Source organism: Aythya ferina (assembly GCF_964211825.1).
Source record: "Aythya ferina genome assembly, chromosome: 2".
In the NCBI taxonomy this organism is placed as follows: domain Eukaryota; kingdom Metazoa; phylum Chordata; class Aves; order Anseriformes; family Anatidae; genus Aythya; species Aythya ferina.
Genome location: NC_140297.1, coordinates 70,707,373 through 70,726,988, shown reverse-complemented (window position 1 = coordinate 70,726,988; position 19,616 = coordinate 70,707,373). Strand labels below are relative to the sequence as shown.

General features: G+C 42.0%; 1 protein-coding gene across 2 annotated transcripts; it reads right to left on the bottom strand.

Moving 5' to 3' along the window:
• Positions 1-9,430: 9,430 nt before the first annotated feature.
• On the bottom strand, positions 9,431-19,416 carry SSR1 (signal sequence receptor subunit 1). 2 transcript variants are annotated; one of them, XM_084508237.1, is made up of 8 exons: positions 19,244-19,416; positions 17,981-18,099; positions 16,640-16,727; positions 16,200-16,462; positions 15,343-15,419; positions 13,607-13,685; positions 12,682-12,775; positions 9,431-10,207 (listed from the first exon to the last, which is right to left on the bottom strand). In XM_084508237.1, the coding sequence occupies exons 1-8, from the start codon at positions 19,323-19,325 to the stop codon at positions 10,140-10,142; spliced, it is 870 nt and encodes a 289-aa protein (XP_084364363.1). In that variant the 5' UTR covers positions 19,326-19,416; the 3' UTR covers positions 9,431-10,139. The 2 variants fall into 2 exon arrangements, with proteins under 2 accessions (XP_084364363.1, XP_084364364.1); XM_084508238.1 differs by having other exon boundaries at positions 12,667-12,775; positions 19,244-19,403.
• Between the last annotated feature and the right edge of the window lie 200 nt (positions 19,417-19,616).

The following is a 19,616-nucleotide window of genomic DNA, read 5'->3' as shown; positions in this document are numbered from 1 at the left end:
TGGTGAGCCGAAGAATCATCTGAGTTGCGTATCCAGTTCTGGAGGCCAGGGAACCATAGAGTATCGGAGCATCTGCATCCTAAGTCTTGGTGGGATGAGTCTTTCTGGTAGAGAAGTGAAACAAATTCAGCATCAGAGAGCCATACCCATGGACTACTGCATGCCCTGCTTCTGCTTTCCTTCTTCTAGCCTCTGGTGCCATCATGGCAGCTGCTAAGGCTCCCCACAGGGCTTTTTTTGGTGAGGATCCAATTCCTCACTGCTGAACAGGGAGAGGTTACAGTAAAACCAGTCAGCATTGCCTAAAACCAAGGAAATCTGATGAGGCAGGACTCTCTGAATTACCTCAAAGGGGGTGGCTGAAGGGATTGAAATGATTTCTGAGGGAGAACTACAGAAAATCTCATTTTCCCTCTGACACCTATTGGCATGAGACATCTCCCTTCCTCTTGCAAGCCTGTGAGGCTGATGGGAAACTCATGTACAAGCAGTGTCAGAAGGTGTAAAAAAAACAAACGGTGGGATGAGCTTACATGGCTGGGAAGAGATCGTGAGCAATGATTTACGAAGTAGATGGCTTGGAAGCACTTGATATTGGCCACGGAAGGGCGGAAGGGCGCTAGCTGTCTGCCCAGCCCCTTGCTGTCTTCTAACTTTGTACCTGGTGTCCCTGGGTGGGGAATTTCCCTGTTCAGCGTGTTCAGCAGGGTAACACTGGGCTGGCCAGCTGAACCTTGCTCCTTGTTGGAGTTTTCCTCTCCTCCTCCCTGTACCAGCTCCTGTGGTAGCAATACCCAGATCTGGCCTGAAGCGTGGAGTTAACAGGGATGAGGTGAGGAGGGCTCCACAGCTCTCATCGAACTTGGTCCTTCCCCGCTTTATTCCCCAAAGCTTTTTTTCTCAGCTTTTTTAAAGGTGAAGCCGCAAGCTCGCACCCCTGATGTGGATGGAGAGCGTGGCCCACCCGTGCGGCCTGTGTTGTGGGCCCGCCTCACCACAGTGCTGTGGGTGCGGAGTCCCTGTGCTTGTCCCAGGGCGCTAAGGTTTGCTTGGGGTAGAGCTGAGGCCTCTGCCACTGCTGGGCCACCTTGGTGGTGAGGCGCAGGGAGGTGCTGTGGCTTTCTCGTGGTGTGGAGCGTGGATCTGTGGGCACCTGGTCGGTGATGCTGGGCACTTCAGCTCTCCTTCCTAGGAGCTGCATGAGGTGCTTTCCCTCTCTAGTCCCTGTGCTGTGCCTGGCCTGGGGAGATGATCGGTTGGCTGCAGTGTGTGTACTGAAATTTGTTAGCACTCCTGTCACCTCTGGACTTTGGGTCCCGGGAGTGCTCTGGAGTTCCTGGCCTCCAGCCTCACCCGCAGAAGGAGTGGGTGTGCAGCAGCCCTCTTCTGGCTCCATCTCCTCATGTGCTCACGCAGGAGAGACGGGAAACAAATGTCCAGAAGCAAAATGTTGTCACTGTCCCAAAACTGGTGACAACAGGTATCTGTGAATTTGTTGGCAGACAACAGTATTTCCCTAGTCTCAGGCAATTAGTGCCATGTTGGCTCACAGGACTACAGAAAGTGGCAACATCCCTAAAATAACAGGAGGTTGAGCACAGCTGGGATTCCTTAGCTAATGGTGTGTACGGTCACAGTCTGGTCCTCTGGCTTTGAAGTAAAGACATTTAGCAGGACAAGGAACTTTTTTTTTTTTTTTAAATGCAGCCTCCTCCAGAGCCTAAAGCATGTCCTGCAGATGTCCCAGCTTGTGCTCAGCAGCTCTGAGCCTTTCTCAACAAGGCCAAGCTGCTATCTCACTAACCACCTCAGCTGAAGGTTGTGTTATTAGGAGTGTGATTCTAGATGACTGAAACCCCTCTCACCAGTCCTGAAAGGATGGATCCATACCACACAAGCATGAGGCGTTTCTTCTACCTGTTGAGTAGGTAGCAGACACTTGTGGCACGTGCCTTTGTTCCTATGAAGTTAAGAGATTCATTTGTCCTGACGTACACAAGTTCGGTTGGGACTTACTAGGGGACTGAGGGGGAGCACAGCAGAAAAAAGTACTCTGGAGAATTATTCCATGTTTTAAGGATCTCTCACCAAATGTAACTCTTCCAGGTGCAAGGGCTGCAAGGGCATCCCCAGGTGCTGCCAGGGCTCATCAGTGGATCACTACTTAAAGGAGGGGGTTGGTTGTGTGTGGGTGTAGTGCTTGCTGTTGAAGCAGTGGCAGGTGTTCTGTATTATAACAAGATCTTTATGAAAACTGTTTTTCCAGTAAGATTTTTTTCCTTTTCCTTAAAGAAACTAACTGGATTCTTCTTGTAATAGCACAGAGAACACTCTGTGCTGTGTTCCCATCTCATGCTCTTATTAGTTTATTTTCACAAAGAAATTCTACAGCTTCTGAAGCCCAGGACACTGAAACCCTGTGAAGACAACCCTTCCCTGAACTTGCTCTACAGCTGTAATTGAGGGGCTTCCTGCTGCTTACAGAACAAGGCCTTATGCTCACCCAGAGCTCCTCCATCTTCTCTTTGCTGCTGTTTAGCATCTGTAATCCCAATGCTCAGCAGAAGTTTCTCCGAGGAGCCCAGCTCACAGTTTTTGCCTGCTTCAGCGGAAGGTGCTCCAGGAGCTTGGTATCAGCCAGGAGCCGAGCGGCTCGCCTTTGGCAGTGCTCTTTGGAGCAAGGCCTCCTGCTGCTGGGGGAACTGCAGGCGGCCCTAGGAGAAGGGCAGTGGAGAAGTTGGCCTGCTCAAGGACAGTAGCGAAAACCACGGGTTGATGGCAGGAGGCTGCACAGCCTGTGTGCTACGGGGCTGTCTGTCTACCTTGCTGTCGTGGGCTGCCTGCCACCTCAGGTAAGTGGCACAAACTGTGTACAGACGATAGTGTTGGTGGGGTGGCTAACAGAGGAGAAAGTTGGTTTTAATTTTCTAGGGAAATGCAAACATTTGGATATGCCTAGGAAGGGGGCCAAGATGCCTTCATTTCAGCATGCACCTGAAATCATCCCGTGGCGCTGACACTGAGTACAGATGGAGCTGAGAAGTACTGTTGAAGCTTTCCAACAATTCCAGTATTGCCTCCTACTTTCAATCTTTTTTCAAGTCCCCTCTCTGCCTAAAAAAAATACATTGAAGGGCATTTCCTATTTTAAATAAGAGTAAGTTGGAAGACTTGGCTCACAGAGCCTGACCCTGAGTGTAACACTTCTCACGTTGGTGGAAAGGAAAATGTCAGTAATTGCCCCTCAGAATGGTGTAGTAACAATGGCACAGCATCCAGGAGAGGCCAGGCCACTGTGTAATGTGGTAGGAAGCCTTGTAGCAGTCTTAGTAGGAACTGAAAACAGCTTCCTCCTTTGTTGTGTTCGTTTATTTCTCCCCTGCCAGATTTGTTTCTTGGTCTTGCAGGGAAAACTGCCAGTAACGTATGAGGAAACCCTGTACAATGGGCGTTTGCAATACACTTTTGTGAAATCATTTGAACTTCTCCAGGGCCTTTCAACAAAGGGTTGTAAAGTAGTTTACAAACATCAGTTAGTATTGCACTGTAAATAAGAAGCTTTCTGGAGAAAAGGCATCTTATCAGGGAAGACCCAATCACTTTTCACCATCTTAGAGCCAGAGGTTAACGTGGTAAAGGCCAGCTTTGCTGCAGGCTGACTCTCACTGGGTAATTCTTAGCCTGTAGCAGCATGTGGACTGTAGCCATGCTAGTAGTAAAAAGGTGGAAAGGTTAGGACAAAATGTCAGCCAGATGCTTGACAGCTCTGTCGCAATGCATGATTAGGAACAGCAAAATGTGTGTGCTTGTGGTGGGTATTAAAAAAAATGGTCCTGTGCAAGCATGTGCATGCATACACAGGCATACAGCATACACAAGCCTAGCGGCTCCTCCCCTAAACCCAGGAACAAACACATGAGCAAGCTCAGTTACTTTTGGGTAAAAGCAACCCATGTGTTGGCTGGTGCAGACTCAGCTCATGGAGAAGCTGAGCACTCTCATGTCCCACCAATATCAAGGACCTTGCACCTGATAAGGTCCAGGTACCCTGAAGAAGGAGCTTTTGGTGAGCTAACCTTTTAATCTTTCTGCAATTCTTAATGGGAAAAGTACTAAAAGTAGCTTTGATTCCAGCCTGTGCATACAGTGGCACACCTATAAGTAAAATACTGCTAGCTACAGTATTAATTCTAGCTTCTGCTGTGCTCAAGGGAAAATACTGCAGGAACGCACTAGCTTACAGCTCTGCAATGCCTAGTGCCTAAATGAGGAGATTGTACTGGCATGGTGTGTTAACCTTTCCTTCCAGCTTCTCTTACCTGATGGTACAGAGAAGGATGACTGCTTACATTTGCACTAGAATCTAGCTGTTGTTTTAAATAAGTAACATCTGACTTTTAGTAAATCTGCACTTAAGATACTTGTGTTTTATTTTAGGGTGAGGGCAGTGCTAGTTGTGAGTTTCTGTGATGCAGATTTGCTTTAACCCATAAACACTTCTTCCCCAGTGTTGCCAAGTCAAGCTTTGCCACCTGTGACCTGTGCTTAGAAATAGAAAAGTGCTTACCTGGCTGTGAACAAAAAACAATGTAATACTTTTCTCTCCCTCTGTCAAAGTGTGGTTCTACTTGCACAGAGCTCCCAGGCAGCAACTAGGGGAGGATGCAGAACATGGGGGGGGGGCACATGTGCTAACTCACACACTGCTGAGTGGGATGCAGTGCTCACATCTTTGCTCGCTCTGCCAGTTAATCGATTTTTGCTGGCAGGATATTTAACACCATTTCATCTGTTGCCTTCAAGACACTTGTGACTGAAGCCTTACTATATGCCTACAGGCTTCAAGGTTGCATCTGCTAGGTCAGTTATATTCCACAGATGAAGGAAATCAAAGTATTGAGCTGTCTGGGTAGACATCACAATCCATCAGAAGTCTGTACCACAACACAGCTGTTCTGATTTTTGATCTCCAGCCTAGATTGTTATCTATCTTGAGGAGCTGAAACCACAGCAGCCTTTTTGCATAGCTACCTGCAACCCAGCTCTGCACCACACCAGTCAGAAGGGCTTGCCAGGGCTGTAAATAAGAGAAAGGAAGGGATCTGGAGAAGTGAGCAACTTGTGCACCTAATGAGTAACAGATTTTGGCACAGGATGCAAAGCCATGTGCTGTGTTTATTACATGCATTTGGTGAATATACCTCTTATGTTTTTGTGATCTGAAACAGTCTCTTTAGCAGCTGTAAGACACCTGCTTAAAAAATGAAGGCACTTAATTTGAACAACAATTAAGTGATAGCAGCTCCTCCCAGGGTTCCTTGTAGTGTTCTACTGCAGAAGTGCAGCTGGAGGCTCTTTGCAGTTTGTCAACAGATCCTTGCTAGCAGCCTGTATGTATTACTGCTGCAGGCAAGCAGGGGCAGCTGCTGTAATCCCAGAAACACAGCACAATAGCAATATTATTTAAATTCTAGCTTTTTCTTTCTAGTGGAAGCCTGCACTAGGTTGTTTTGAGACTTTCCTCCTTTCTGTATGGACTCATGCTAAATAAGCCATCAAAACAGTTTATTCTTTCTCTTGGAAGCTTGCTGGTTGAGGTTTGGATCTAGCACACATGATCCAAACTCAGTCCTGTGCATTACTTATTTCTGTAGTGCTGCAGAACCAGGGCTGCGCCAGAAAAGATGCTTCAGAATTTTGGATGAATATGATTACACCCTGACTTACCATTAGTGGAAAAACACTTTGAAAACAAGATTTGAACCTATTTGTCTATGAACAGTCAAGCTCACATGGAGTTGAAAGGCCCCATTTACACAGTTTCAGTAACAGGGAAACTGAGGCAACTTATAGCCAGGAATCACTAATTATACCTTAAGCACAAAAGAACAGAGCAGCAAATACACACTAGAAGTGATTGAGCCAGTGAGATTACAGCTAGGAGAACACTGAAAGGGCAATTTTAATGCAAAAGCAAGCCATCAGCTTTTATCTACCTGCTCTTTAAGAAGCCAGTGCTTTCCAGCATCTTACTCCATAGGGGCTAGGGAGACCTCAGCTGTACAGTAAGCCACAGCAGAGAAAAGCTTGTTATGATATGAGATTGCTTGGTCATCTTGCTGCTTTTCTTAGTCTTCACTGACAAAAGCAGAAGAGGGCCTGGCACTAGATCAGTCAACTACAGGGTTAAATACATGTATCTTATCACCTCAACTCACTATATGGATCATCCCTAAGTATTATTGATATGCTGCTGTTCTCCTCTAGTTCTGCAATTTTTATATTACTTGTAAATGAATGACACTGCCTTCTGCTATAGTGACCTGCATTAGTATCTACCACTTCATAATCACTTAATTAGGATAGTTCAGAGATGAACTGAGGCAAAGTGAAAGATTATCATAAGGTATTATCACATCAATTATTTCCAACTAGCACTAAATGCTAAGAGATGGAACAAAACCAGGTTTTAATAGTGAATTCTTTCCCACAACCTTAGTGAGACTCTACATCCACACAGATGTAATGCAGTATCACAATGATTAAAAACTTACCTTGCTTTATGAGTTAATCCCTCCCAGAAGTTTTACCCTGTCTTCTGTTTAGGTGTAGTACATGCACCTGAACTTTCAGCGATACTTTCGGGTATCACTGCCTGGAGTAGTGTTCTCTCAGTCAGACAACAGCACACACCTTAAAGCTGCAGGGATTTAGCCTTGTTACCACCTTGTGTTTCAGCAGCCTTTAGGCACCTTAACAGATCCTTTTCACACTGCCTACAGGTTAGTCCATCTGGAAACGCAGAACTATGGCTTGGTTTTTAACAAATCAGGATTCAAAAATTTTGAGTGCCCTCCCTTATCCTTCTAAGGATATTTGATTTTTAATCCAAGTGTTTAACCATTGTCTAGGATATCACAGAATACTTCCTCACAGAATAATTCCTAGCTATTATTTCCACTACAAATACATTTGCAAAATAGCAGCTTTTGAAGTACAGCACGTTTTCATTCTTTTTGCGTATCTGCTACTACAGGTTACTTATCAAGGAAAAGAGCACCCGAGTACCACTCAGGCTTTTTAATGCCATACTCATGCTTTATTTAAAAAAAAAAAAAAAAAACAAAAAAAAACAGCTACATGATGCTAAGAAAACTTCAAGTTTACTTTACAAAAAAAACCTGCAGCCATTTTCCAAGAGATCTGATCTCACTTAAAAATGAAAACCAGCAGGTAAATTCTTAAATTAACATTTCACTTGCAGAATATCTGAACTTAATCATTCAAAACAACCAGTCATTCTTAAATTCTGACTGTCCATTGTATGTGTAAGAACAATCTATATCATTTCTTTGATTAAAAAATCCCTGGGAATATTTAAAGTTAGATGGAGAAGCGTGAGGAGAACTTACTTATCCCACTTTTAAGCTTTCACAGAAGGTGATTGCTCATTCTAGCTTTACTCTCCCCCATCAGTTAACTGCAATTCCTCTGCATATTTAAGAAAAGTCTTAATATAAAGCTGCTAAACTCTTCAGTGAAGGGATTAAACTGACATAATATGAATCTATGCAGTTACCACCACACTACAGCAGTGTGATACCTTACTATCTTCATGGAAGTGTATTGTGCAAGTCTCAAGTAGCTTCAAAACACTCCTGAAACAGCCCTTGTGTCACTCCTATGAGGTAGGTACTATCTTTCCTTCGGAGAAGAAAAAGGAAACTTAACTGCTGCTTAGCACATCAGGCACACTGAAGAACAGGACAACCAACCTACATTATTATTTGACTTTCCCACTACTTCCTGAATTTAGAGCTTTTAGAGCTTTGAACTGCAACTTTTTAGTGCCATGCATACCAGGAATAAGAACGGGGAGTGATGCCTAACTTCATCCATTCCAGCATAAGAGAAACATTCAGCATAACTGTTATGAAATGAGAAGTACAGCCCTTGCTGAGTGTTCCATTCAGATTTATGGCCTGCATTTAACTACTTGTATGTGAGTAATCAAGATGAGGCTTGTCCTTCTGACAGCTGCCAGGAGGAACCTGCTGTATGAGTAAGGGACAAATTGACACTTGAAGAACTAGCACTAGGATATTAAAAGTTAATGTTCCTGTGTTCCAGTGCTTTGCTCTTCTAGAGCACCACTGTATCTAGAGCAGCTCTCATTATCTCCTAAAATGGGCTGCTTCCCATCTTGAAATCTTGGGAATAGTTAACACAATTTAAGGTTTCCTATTATTAGAAGGTGGGGAAAATACCACCTTGATTTCAGTTGAAATGCTGAATCCAACAGCAGCTATAGGGCTTTACCATACAAAACATTTAATACACGAGAGTTTTGCTGAATCAGTGCAGACTGAATGTAGACCCTTAAACCTACCACAGAGCCATCATTAGAGGCAAAGTTTTTGTACACAGTAGATTTAAGAGCAGTCACCTGTTTTGAAGTTGTTCAACGATTTGTTAAGTGATCTAATCATCATTCAATCTTCCCTGTTAAAAATATTCTGCCTGCACTAGCATATTACCCAGTACTTGAACAAAGCATCACTGAGGAGTTGTTCTTATCATTCTATTTTCCACACCAAGATGAGTCAAGAACATTTTTACAGCTAATTCTGGCAGTGTGTAGTAAGATACTGCCAATAGTTTCAGATGAGACCTAAGCATTGCTCAACTAATCGGCTCAGAAGTTCAGTCCCTGCAGAACAAGTACAGATCAAAAGAGAGCTCTTTCACATACGGGGATCAGGAAGAGGGGGAGAAAAAAAAAACAAAAACACAGGTTTCACATCAATGCCTTTTCCTGAACTGAAGAAGCTCCCAGAGATAACCCTCAGACAGAAAGAAACAGTTCAAGCCTTCTCAAGTGCCTGAGTGGCAGCAAACTGATGCTGATTTATCTGTTCCACCCCCCAGCAGTGAATTCCTAAAAGCAGTGTATGCAGATCAACATCTGCTCCTAGTAATTCTGTAAACTAGAGCTGGCATAAGAATTATTTGATTACATACAGCTTCTCTGTTGTAGTACTGAGGTAACATGTAGTTAATGGAAATGCATGTGTTACAGTGGGAAAGCCAGGGTGATGAACTTAACTCAGACCAAGCTACTGACAGCTGGAAAGAAGTTTGTGATTTAAGACCTGTAAAGAGTAAATTAAATAGTATGCCATTTAAAAAGATTACTTGAAGCCAACAGCTTTTCAAAGTCAGTTCCCTGTGCATGGAATGAAGTTGAAATCCTTGGTACAGCTTGAAAAGAAATCCACGTGTTTTGATACATACAACAACCTAGTCTTGAGAGAACCGAGAACTTCATTGTTCTGGCTTACTCAATTTCTTGAGTAAACACTGCAGAGCAACCGCTATAGTCAGAATAATTAAGCTGCTGGTACAATTCAATAACTAACCATTTAACAAGTCAGGTATAAAAAAAATTTATGTAGTAATACCAATTCAGCACACAAATTCCATGCTTCACAAGTTCTGCTGCTGTGTAAGAGTCCTCTTAACATTTATGCAGATAAGTTTAGGTTTTTAGGTCACTGCATGCCCAGATCAAAACAGCAGCAAGAGATCTACCACTACAAGCAGCTATACCCAATTGTGCCTTTAGAATGCTAAACAAATGCAGAAATCCAGATGAGTGCCTCACTGCTGAGACAGGACTGTGCACACAAATTTCAGTGTATGTGTGCTGCAGAGAATAAAGTTACCTACTGAGAAGAAAAATGCATACAGATTCTGATACAGAGAGGATACAATCAAGACAAATTAAGTCACTAGACATTCAGATTAAGGGGAGGGGAAAAACCCTTTGAAGTATACAGATGACAAACCAGCATTAAAAAGGATTCTAAAGGCACATTTCAGGTAACATGATTCTGTTAAGACCAACTGCTTACACACGCAGGCACAAGTCTTAATGGCTTCCCCCACCCACCCCAACAATTATTTAACAAAAAAGAGAAGTGCATTTTCAGTAATATTAACACCATTCAGTTAATCTGTTCAGTCCAAATGTTTAGCAGTATTTTCCTTATGGTGATATGGATTCTTTGCACTACTCCAATCCAAAAATCCCAAACAGGCAGGATTAGTAAACGTTCAACTGTTGTACTAGTTAACATTTACTCATCAGAGCCCACTGATCTCTTCTGTGCCCTCTTGCGGGGCAACCTCCTTGGTGAAGCTTTATCTAGAAGAAAAAAGGTAACTGCGTTAATTGCTGCAGCTACTTCATATTAGTTCTTACATAACAATGCATTGTTCTCCCTCCCAAACAAAGCCACACTGCCCTTCTAATGCAATGCATCACTAGAGAAGCTACTTGAAACATCTCATTAATGGTTTCTTGTTTTGAACTATTAGCATTCTGAACAGATTAAAAGAAAAAACATTCCTATTCTGTAACATGCACTTCTAAGGTAAGGGCCATTCAATTTGCCAGTTACTAAAATGGACAACAAAAACCTACAGCATCTCCTGATGAAGCCACATGCTTTGTGGTTTAGAAAACTTCCATGCACAACATTTTCAGAGAGTTAATGAATGATTTATCATTACTGGTTTTAGTTTACCTGCCTGAAGAACGATTAACCCTCTTTTAGACAGCTTTGTCTTACATGAAGTATTTCCAAATTCATACAGCTTAACAGCAAAGTGTTTCAGTCCTGAAGAGATTACCCTTACCCAGGAATCTACGCTTGATTATGAAGTTATCACTTTGTGATCAGATAACCCCAAATGGGGAAGCCATCCAGCTTTAGCTGTATGATCACTGGATGCCAGAAGCCTGTTCTTACATTTTAAGGTATGACAGGTCTATAATTGTCCTTTCACAGTGATAGTTCTTACATAGACAGCATCTTTAATCATTATAGTGTTATAGAGGAGCTACAATACTTTATATGAAGAAAAAAAGCACTGAGGTGATTGCTAGGTGTCTGCTTACAAATGCAAGTTCATAAACTGATCAGCTTCCAGTCCCACTGGCAAGCAATGCTCTTAATGGCATGATGGCTGTTCAGTTAGTACACTTTGAAGTATCATCAAAAGAACAGGAAAGAATCTGAGGATCTTGAAGGCCAGATATCTCAAAGGATTCTAGTGTAGAGTTCTAATGAAACAACCAAGAATTAAAGAATACCACAATTAAGAAAAACTTAATACCTGAAGGCTAGAAAAAAAAATGATGCTTAAGAGATTAATACCTAATTTACCTTAAAGAGCAGGGGGGCAAGGACAGAACAACACTGGCTGGATTTGAAACCTTTGGAAGACAGCTTGCTCTTCAAAGCAGTTTATCATTGACTGCTTCAGTCTCGCTTACTAGACTGAGGCCTTTCAAACTTCTTCTAGGTTTTCATACTACCATTCCACTGTATATTCCAAGAATACAGTGGAAGAAAGCTGACATTTTCAGATGTGAAACAAGCCCTCATACCTTTGTAGTAACTTTTGATTCCTTTCCCCTTTAGCTGTACTGAAGTCATCAACTTCTGGCACAACTTTGTGTCAGATCTAGAGCCTCCAGGTCTTCTAGGCTGCATACAGCTGTCAGACTAAGATTGCTCATTTCATCAAAATGAGTCTTTCAAGTAAGGTAAGTTCTAGTATGCACTTTGTTTCAAGCAAGGATAAGTCACCTCAGACAGACAATGTTATTGGTGGTAAGAGTTCATCTGGGATAAGGAAGATAACTCCATTTAACTATTATACCCCAAGATGAGGTTTGTTTCTCACTGAGAATGAGATGCACTCAACCATGAGTTGTGACCAGTCAGTCCTCCACCACTTCAACAATAGCTTGACGCTATACTAGGGTGGTACACAGTACTTTAGATAAAGTGTTCTGGGAACTGGTAGAGACCACAATACTTCAGCAATATTTTCCTCAATAAACTAGATATAAGTTTGTGGCATTTTACTTAAAATATTTTTTATACACATATACATTTTTCCCTGTTTGGATGGTTATATGCATCTGCTCTGTAATCTTTTACTACTCATGCTCTATCACCAATCACTGCATGCAGGAAGACATTTCTATCCATGCCCGCTTATCACATGGATAGTACATTAAGAACTTGCACTCTTTAAATCACCAGAGTTTGCCTCACCTCTTCTACTTTGCACTGAAGTCACAGGAAAGCAAGAACGGAAGAAACAGCGAGAGAAGTTAGAAATATCCAAACACATGTTCTAAAGAAACCAGATTAGTTTTACTGTTGGCATTTCACACCGAGAATTTAGTCATTTTGTAGTTGTAAAGAACATTAATTTCAGGTTTTAATGTGTCTTTGGTTAAAACACACTCCTGATACTTATTTGTCTGTAGGCAGCCTTCCAACCAACTCGCAGAAACTTTCAGATAACACCTTTAAGCCTTCTTTATGAGGCAGGTTTTGGGTAGAGATTTTATACTGTTAAAGTCTACAGAACAAAGAATGAAAGTCATTGATAACCTTCACAATATCAACCAGTCAAGCTTGTTCTGCACAGGAACAGGTTGATAATGTAATCTAATCATTAAGGCCAGTGCTTTAGACAGTTTTTTTTATTCCCTAGAACAGATGTTCTGGGAAATCGGTATTAGCTACTTGTTTAGTTACAACTATTTGATTAACTAAGTGTAGTTCTACTTCAGTTTGTGACACACAGACTACTTACTTATTTGATTTAAAGTTTCTTGGGGAATCCAGCTCATATCAACATCATTCTGATTTGATGTTCCCATCTCTACTTTCTGTACTGGTCTTTTCCTCTGAAAATTCAAGAGAACAGATTTTTGTCTTCCGCATAAAGTTCTGATAGCACAAATATTAGAAATAACCAATAGTACTTTAATAAACTGTAATTATTTCACTAGGAGACAAACCTAATATATGAAGAGACAAAACCAATATATGAAGCTGTCTTTGTAACCTAGCTTTAGCTGTCTTTTAACCATTAGCAGTTTATTCACCTAGGCTCAGTATTAGTACTAGTAAGGCCTTGCAATACTTATTTCACACAGATACCAAGACTTCATGAACACCTTTGCAAGTTCACTACACCTGCTACAAAAACAAATGGCTGACGATAACCCCAACTAGATAACTGGTTTCATTACACTTCCCCAGATTAGCACAATACTCTTATGCAACCTTGCAAAGATAGAATTTGAAAAAACAGTAATTCCATCCTTTTGCCCACAGGAAACTATTTAGAACTAAAATAATGGCTGGACAGCTGTTTGCAAAGTTACACCTAATCTAACACAATAGATACAGACAACATGGGGAAGTTCATCCAGCAAGTATGCAGCTACTGATTCAAAACACGTAGAGATTGGAACACATCAAAGCTCCCAATTCAACCATTCCAGTGTTGTGGTAAAGAACAGACCCAGAGAACATTAGACAATCGACCCAAGTGTCTCCAATTTTGATTTTCTGAAATTTCTAGTTTTGCACAGTAACCTTCACAGTCAGTTCTGAAAGTGTATCTTTTGAAGCTCTACTGGTACCATTGTACACTGCAAGTGATTACTGAGTCACTCCCCATACCACTAAGGGGTTTATGACCAGCTACACAAACCAAATACACTACTCACCTTCCTAGATTCTAGTAACTGATGTAGACCAACAATAACAAGTAGACCAAGTCCAGCAAGGAACATGTACATGAAGATCCTTTAAAAAAAAAATAAATAAGAAACCGTTAACTAAAATCTTTAAGCAGCATAGAAATTAAAACCTTACTTTGGCCACACACCAGCTTGATCTTTTCCAAGCCCTTTTGTAGGTATGGGGGGGAAAAAAAAAACAAATCTGAAATTTAAGTGCTAACAAGTTTTAAGTAATTATTCTGACTGACTTCAGAAACTAACCCTGAGTTTAACATTCTATTGTTCACAATCCCACACAGGTTGGGAAATTAAGTAATTACTGAAACCTGTTACCTGCAGGAATCCTTTTGAAACACAATGTTTCAGGATGCTGGGCCACAGAATTTGTTTTTAATTGCTTTAACCACTTACAAATGCCTTAAAAGTATCCTACGCACTTTTAATTATATTACTGCAAGTACCACTAGGATATTCATTTACTTATGGAGCTTTGAGATGCCTTCCTTAGACTATCTTACTTTGTGTTCCACTGTTAAATTCCATCAACAGCGCAGATCATTTTTACATGGGTTTTTCCATCTATGCATTTTGTTTTCAACAATTCCACCTAAAATTCCTGTTGGTATCTTAGCAGGAGGTAAGCAACCTAAAGTTATTTTAGGGAGCAGGCAGGACTTTAGAGATACAGAGTTTAACTTGGAATAGACCATTTAACTCTGATTTATAACAGAAGAGTTAAGAGTTCTGCAGGGGAGACTTAACTGAACATCCCTGTTTTATAGTAATTACCCATTCACAGGTCACCAACTCAAACTGGTTCTGACTAATGATTTGAATTCTTCAGGTGCTCTGTTACCCAAGTACTATGCTTTCACATTACCAATTATTTGGTATTTGTTCGCTGATGCTGTTCTCTTTGGCAAATGCAAATTCCTACAGTACCTACTTCTTCAGATTGACCTTTTTTTTCTTAAGAAAAGGAAGCTTACTTAGGAAGCTTGCTTAGCAGGCAGTTTCTAGCTGTGGCAGGAATATCCAAGTATTCAGTACTGCCTTCAATACTGATTGATGCCTGATTTCTGAAGACTTCTTTAAAACTCACAGGTTCTTTTGAAGTTCCACTTCTTTTAGGATATTCTAAGAGCATATTGGCACACCATACACTTGCAACATATAAGGTGTCCTTAAAGCACTCCTGAAAGAAGTCTCCTACCAACAGGGAAAGTGCAACAACAGATGAGCATAAGTTCCTTTATCTCATACTCCAGGCATCTTCCACTTTACATTATCTTAGATTATATTGAATGCTCCAGAAGGTCTACACGGTAAGACCAACAGCCCAGTACTACGGTACTGCTGCATCTTTAACTTGGAGGAAAAAGGCACAGTAGTATAGAAAAAGATTAACAGCTTTGAACTGCTATGTGGCTATACGACACTGGGTCCTATTCCAGGCTGTCATCTGAGCAAAGCAGTTGCATAAGCCGTTCACTGACACAGTACCAACCCTGAAGATCCTTAGTGTTAATGAAATCTTAGTTTGGAAGAAAGCTCACATTTTCAATCTATCAATGCTGCACAAGTCAAAGCCTTCGACACCATCAGCAAAATACAAGACCAAACTCAATAAAAACAAAGGTACAAGAACTATTCTCATCAGCCCCCATCAATAACCCATTCTACCAGTGCACCAACTAAACACGCATCTCCAGCTTCCTTACGTTTCTCCATCCAGTCCATCTTCTTTTTCAATAATTGTAACCGTCTGATTGAAGACAGCATCTTGAAACACATTGCCCTATAACAAAGTTCCCACAAGATATTTTAAACAGTTAATTACTTCCTTGAAAATATACGTAACTCTTCACATGTTTTCAGAAAAACTCTAGAAAGGAATAAATTCTGTATAGATAAGGCTTCATTACATTTATAAATAATGCAAGTTTAACTCCTCACATAAAACTGCAAATTTTCTGGTGTAAGTACCAATGAAAGATTAGATATTAACAGGAAAGTCTTATCTAGCCTTGAAGATGTTTCCTGTAACATGAGGTACTACATATGAAGGGATCTTATTAGTACCATTAAAACACTGAAGGTACAGAAGCCTTCAACCTGCACTAAAAAGAAAGAATCCCCTACTTTAGTACTTCACATTTGTTTTACATCCCCTACTTTACATTTAAGGTTTTGGGAAAAGCCCTCTCCCAGGCTGAAAACATTTCATTTATTTCCTCACAAGTTTACAGATGGGGTTCAGGCTGTTAAGTTTGTTAAAGCCTAAACTGAATACAGTGAAATTAAAGATTTCTGGAAGGTTTTTTTAAAGTTAGTATATGCTACTACTACTCAATTCAGTGACATTCTGGATTCCATTGCTAATATAAATCTCAAGTGTAATGTACACAAGGGACAACTGTGAAACATGCAGGCAATCTCTTACTGTGCTTATGCATGTAGTGATTTGCTTAAAGATCTGAGGCAAGGTCTGAAGAAATAGTAACTTGACTAAGCAGTTCCTTCCTGACATTTCCACATCAATGGAAGAGATTGAAATGAATTACAACATCAGGCTTACGTTTACATCTCTGTAGTTGAGATTGATAACTAGTCCAAAAGGACGACCACCCATAGGCTCAGCAGGGATGAAAGAGTACTCAAACGTGGCTTGTCTCTGTGGTGGAACTACTGTATTCAGAGGGAGAGCTGTGAAGTTCTGGATATAGAACTGGTAGTCTTGAGGGTACCGGAAAGAAGCATCAAGGGACTCGACAATGAAGTCTTCTGTACCCTTGTTGGTGAAGCCTACCAGGAATTTTACAATGTTGTTTGCTGGAAAATCTAAAACACAAAAGTAGTTAACTGTTAGAAACTTGGTACAGCACACCTAGCCGATTTCTAAACAGGGTCTCTAGAACAGACCCAATTTTTTTTTTTTTTTTAAAGCCTCACTGTATTAACACACACACATTGATGTACAACTGTACAAAAGATGGTAGATCAGCACAGGACTCTTACCTTCACCCTTCACAAATAATATGGTTGTATCAGCACTAGGTGAGGCTTTAGGTTCTCCCGACAAGTCCTCTTCCTCTTTTTCTTCTGTCTAAGACAAGAGACTTTTTTAAAAAATCCCATAATTAACAGTGAAGCAAAGACCATGCTTATTTTATGAGAATCCTATGCAGCAGTTATAAGTATGTCGACACATACAACAACCATTAGTACCAATTCCTGCCATTGCAGAGGTAGCACAGTGTTCTACCTCTAAATTAGCATCATTTTCAGTATTTATCCTTCTCATTATATCTGACATAGTGACTAAGCTCAGCTCAATTTAGCTGTACTGAAAGGCTTCTGTGTAGGGTCAGATGGAAAAGAATAGTATCTGAGTGTTAAATAATCACATCTAAGCTATTTCTACTCAGAAGACAAACACTACCAAAATTATGGACAACCACAAAACAAGTGAGAGTTGTTTCAATACAGAGTGCTTATAGAAGCTTTTATTCAGTTTTAAGAAGCATTATGCTTGCATAGAAACAGTTACACTTTTGGAACAAAGCAGTTATACAAATTCACTTGTTCAAGATCACCTTTGTGATTACTCACTTTTTAGTTTAGCAGTTTCAATCTTTAATGGTTTATTTTCAAAAATAATCAAGGTAGCAATCAAGGGATCACTACTGCCTCAAGCAAGGCTCTCCCCAGCTTGCACTGTCTGCTAAACAAACTGGTTTAAAGTTAGTTCTATCGTTTGATTTTGCTACTCAAACAACTCTGAAGCAGCGCACAGCCTACTGAATCAGTTGTACACATGCCATTTGGTACGGAAGCCATGAACCAGAACTGGGCTTAGCATCCTGAAGTCAACTCCACATGTAAAACTGTTTCAGTGACATATAAAACATATTGCCTAAGAAGTATGCTGTTTTGTAACCTTGCTTAAGTCATACACTACCTATTAAAGTTACATTTGGAAGGTTAAATACACTATCAGTGCCGAATACCTAGCACATCATCGACCATTTAGCAAACTTGGACAACTGTGAACTCACCAACATCAACTAAAGACTAACAGAATCACAGAACAGTGTACCAGGTCTCATACTACACAAGCCTTCTCATCCTAATGCAGTTCTGGCAGTTTCTAGAAACCTAGCAGTCCCCACGTGCATTCTTGGGCTGGTAATTCATGAAAAGACAAATCCTTCTGAAACTTCAAGCAGGTCAAATTTAAATTGAGACTTTAGAATAACTATTTGGAAATACCAATACTAACAAACACATTCAAATATAACTACTTGTTGCAAGCATTTCTGTTTCAATTCCTATTTATAAACACTCATGTACAGTTACCAAGTCCGTAGGCTCATCTTCTTCAACCTCAGCTTCATCATCTTCATCTTCAACTACAGTATCTTCCACAGCTTCCTCATCTTCCGTAGCATCTTGAGCTGCAACTAATAAACCTGAACCTACAGAAACAAGATGCAAAGGCTTTTCAATACCTCATTAACCAACAGAAAACTGACATTGCAGTATGATTTTTAAACTAAAATATCGACGGACTGTTTCGGAGCTTCCGCTGCAAATATGTGGGAACAGCATTAAGCTGAGGCAGGGGAAGTTTAGGCTGGACGTCAGGAGGGGGTTCTTCACTGAGAGGGTGGTTGCACACTGGAACAGGTCCCTCAGGGACATAGTCACTGCACCGAGCCTGTCTGAATTTAAAAAGCAATTGGACTGTGCACTTAGTCACATGGTCTAAACTTTTGGGCAGACCTGTGCGGTGCCAGGAGTTGGACTTGATGATCCTTACGGGCCCCTTCCAATCTGGGACGTTTTATGTTCTATGAAATAAACTCACATTCAAGTGATTGCCTACGTTGACGATTCAGCCATTCATTCTCTAATTACTTTGAGCTGCCCATTTATATATCAGCAAGTTCAGAACACTTTACAGCTGGATAAATTTCAGCACTTGCACAGCAGAGAGCAACCAGTTTACCTTCAGTTATAAAGGTATTTTCTGTTACTATGAACGTTAAAGTTAGAGTTTCTATTGTGAGCAAACTAACTTGAGTTTTTCTCCCCTTCTAAAACCAGAAAGCTTCAGAGCAGTGCTCCAAGATGCGAGTAGTCAGAGTTCACTCCTTCTCTACTTCCGTGGCACTGAGTCTCATACATTCAAACACCAGGCATAGAGGATTAATGAGAGTGGCCACAGGACAGAGTTCACGCCGTTTGTATTTACAGCACATGCAGGCTAGGCCGAGAGCTTCTCACAAATACACACACGACTTAGAGGTTTTGTTTGATGAAGCTGGCATTTCCCAAAGAACAAGAAGAACAGAAATGAATGGTTGACTGGATTGCACAAGCCTAGAAGAGCCAGGTGGGTACACAAGTTAAGCAAATATTCAGCTTTCACATGGCACAGAAACCCTTGAACAGCACAAGTGCCCCCGAGGACTGGAGGGCTGCCTCTCCGAGCTAGGAAACGCAATCAGGAGCCCTCCGTCACTGCCTCCAGACAGCTCCCCCCCCAGAGCCTCTCCCTCTCCCCCAGCTCCCAGCCAGCCCCCGCACCCACAGCTCGGCCCATCCGAGCCCCCCTACCTGCGCGGCCGGCGGCAGGCGGCACTGCGGCGGGCAGGACGAGGAGGAGCAGCAGCATGAGGAGCCGCCTGGCGCTGCCCATGGCCGCGGTGCGACGCAGCGCAGCCCCCACACCCTGCCGCCCGCCCGCCTCCCCTCTAAATGGCGGCCGCCGCCGCCGCCGCCATCCGGCCCCGCCCCGCCGCGCGCCGCAGCGGACGTGGCGCTGCCGGGGAGGAGCGGGGAGGTCACGCGGGCTGCGCACACGTCGCCCCGCCGCCCCCGCGCGTGCGCGGCCCCGCCCCGTCCGCCCGCCCGCGAGTTTTTTCTCGCTCCCGCAGGGGAAGGGGCGGGCGCTGCTGTGGGGGCGGCGGGGCTCGGCGCGCATGCGCGG

Coding starts and splice junctions, on each gene's coding strand:
- SSR1 (XM_084508237.1), bottom strand. CDS start 19,325: ATGGGCAGCGCCAGGCGGCTCCTCATGCTGCTGCTCCTCCTCGTCCTG. Junction 16,463..16,639: donor ATTATTTGTGAAGGGTGAAG/GTAAGAGTCCTG, acceptor TTTGTGTTTTAG/ATTTTCCAGCAAACAACATT. Junction 10,208..12,681: donor AGAAACTTTAAATCAAATAA/GTAAGTAGTCTG, acceptor TTTTTCTTCTAG/ATAAAGCTTCACCAAGGAGG.